Raw genomic sequence first — 2,736 nt, forward strand, 5'->3', positions numbered from 1 at the left:
TCACCGGCCTCCGCGCCGCCTGCGGCTCCCCCCGCGTGGGGTCTGCCGCGGCAGGTCACCGCTTGGCAATCTGCGGCGCCGCCTGCGCCTTTAGTTTGGGGCCGCTCATATTTAGCCGCTAGCACGAGCGCGCCCAGCACCGCCCCTCCAGCGCCCGGCACCACCCCTCTAGCACCTGCTGCACCACTACAGCCACCCGGGAACAACGGAGCAAGCACCACCGCGCCCCCCTCCCAGGTCCACCGGACGCCCAAAGCAAAATACCCTCCGATCATCGTGGAGAGGCTCCCTGACTGGATGGTGCATTTCAGGGAGCTAACCGTGAAGTTGGGACGCCCACCTTTAGCCCGCCCCTTCGGCGCAGGAGTCAAATTCTCGCCGAAAGACGACAGCGAGTACCGCACAATATCACACTACCTCGACTTTGGCGGACTGGACTATGGTTCTCGTACTCGCTGCGAGCGAAGAGGAGCCTGTAGGTGGCCATCAGAGGTCTCCCCCTGGAGGCCCGTACCCCGCCAACAACGTGGCATGCCCGGTCTTCAAGCGGGAAGCGCGAAACAAACGTGCGGGAACTATCGCCCGCACGACGCCAGCACTCGAGCCAGCGCCGACGGTCGAGGAGACGGCGCCCTCGACCCTAATGGCGCCAGCAAATCCGCCCGCTGAGAGGGGAGTCGCCCTCTCGAATAGGAGAAAGAAGAAACGAAGCGCCAAGAAGAAGCCTGCCTCCACCGGTTCTCAACTAGCGGGAGAACCTGTAGCCCCTCCACCACCAAACACCGGCCCAGAGCGGGTGCAGCCCACACCTGCACCAGCGCAACCCGGGCAGAGTGCCGCCGATACCACGACCATGCTGCTCCTCCTGGGCTAACAGATGCAGCAGATGGCGGAGATCCTCAGAGGGATGCAAGCACGGCTTCAAATTTAATGCTCCCCTGAGGGTCGTCCACTGGAATGCCTCCACGCTCGCGAGGAAGAAAAGACTGGTGGCCCACTTTCTTCGCGAGCAAAAAGTCGACATCATGCTGATCAGCGAGACCCACCTCAACAGGAGCGAACCCTTCGCGGTACTGGGGTACTTCACATACAGAAAGGACGAGACCTCACCCGCCACTAGAATCGCTTATCAGGGACTTGCGGTGCTGGTGAGAAGGAGCGTCGTCCACCAGCTCATCCCCGTCGAGGAGTTTCAGTCTTTCTACGCACTCGGAGTGTGGTCTGCGTCGCCGGCCTAGAGCTCCGACTATTTGCCACCTACGCTCCGCCCAATAGGGATGTGGACTATTTTTGGGAAAGTGTTTAAAACCATGCATAAGTACCAAATATAACCCAAACTATTTATTATTATTTTTTTATTTCAAGTAATTCCTTTAAAATAATTTATTTAAAATTCCATTTAAAATATCGCGCCAAAACGCGGATACCTGTCAAACGGCCGCTGTGACGTCACGCGTTATAAAATATTGTCGAAGTTGTACGTATGTAATAGTTATTTCGTAGTTGTGTGATAATAATATGAATTCAAAATTTTATAAATATTGTGCAATGTCGCAGTGTAAAAGTACAACTATTAAAACATCTGAAAACTGTTTATTCACGTTCCACGTACAAAAACGATGCGGAAAAAGTGGCTTCAATTAGCCCGTCGGGATCCGGCACTTGTATCTACACAAAGTAAAATGTATTTCTGTGAGGATCATTTTGATGTAAGTTTGATAATATTTGTTACATTTACTTGTTCATATTAAAATAATTTTTCTCTTCAAGTTTTCAAAGACGAAAACTCGAATTTTTAGGTTAGAAATAATGTAAACAATGTTTCGTTCTTTCATTATAGTTGGCCAATGATATGACAAAATCATATTATTTCGTTTTTACCTTATAATTTAAAAATACCTACTATTGCTATAATAATGTATCTTGAGTATATTACTTACATGGATGTCTTCATATTTCTAAATTCAGCAGAGCAGAAGTTACTATTTGTTGCGAAGAAATTAGCCACCGTAAAGCAATCAATTCTTGGCAAATTTGAACTATCTGCCTTAATATATCCACTTTCCATTATGAGAAAGCAAAATTTATTCAAAAAGATAATCGGACGGAAATCACGGTAATAATATGATCCAAATATCAACAAACACCATAATACTTGACAGCGAAAATTCTTGTATTGCAACGCGTGACATCACGCGTTTTGATTGGTGTTCATTGTCACGTGACTTGAGGGTGAAATATTTGATTACATTTTATTAAATAAAAAAATAATCCCTTGTTTATTGGGGAAAATATTGTGTTTTTTATTATTTGTACTATAGAAACTACGTTTTCGTGGTAAAATTTTATACTTATTTGAGTACAGTCCACATCCCTATTCCAAGCTCAACCCGGCGGAGCTAAGGAAGCTGCTGAGGTCGGAGTCTCCAACCATCATGGCCGGAGACCTTTACACCAAGCACACCTACTGGAACTCCTCCAGGGACACCGCAGAAGGACGACGTCTCCTACAGGATGTCATAGACCACCACTACGACATCTCAGGCCCAGAGACGACACCCAGGGTGGCTGCGATGTCCTAGATGTGCTGGTCTACAAAGGACTCCCAGCACCGCCGCAACAAACTGTGCTCCCCGATCTGCCATCAGACCACCGGCCCGTACTCGTCCTTGTTGACAGTGCCCCGGTCAGGGTCTCGCTGACCACATGCCGCCGCAAGACCAACTGGGAGGCATT

The 2,736-nt window shown here is 48.9% G+C and overlaps 1 protein-coding gene across 1 annotated transcript; it reads left to right on the top strand.

The window, feature by feature from the left end:
- The first annotated feature begins 439 nt into the window (after positions 1-439).
- LOC106140622 (uncharacterized) lies at positions 440-874 on the top strand. Its single transcript, XM_013342232.1, has one exon. The coding sequence runs from the start codon at positions 440-442 to the stop codon at positions 872-874; it is 435 nt and encodes a 144-aa protein (XP_013197686.1).
- The last annotated feature ends 1,862 nt before the right edge of the window (positions 875-2,736 follow it).

Source organism: Amyelois transitella, chromosome W (genome assembly GCF_032362555.1).
Source record: "Amyelois transitella isolate CPQ chromosome W, ilAmyTran1.1, whole genome shotgun sequence".
Taxonomy (NCBI): domain Eukaryota; kingdom Metazoa; phylum Arthropoda; class Insecta; order Lepidoptera; family Pyralidae; genus Amyelois; species Amyelois transitella.

Excerpts from the sequence above, each read along its gene's own strand:
- LOC106140622 (XM_013342232.1), top strand. The coding sequence starts at position 440 with ATGGTTCTCGTACTCGCTGCGAGCGAAGAGGAGCCTGTAGGTGGCCAT.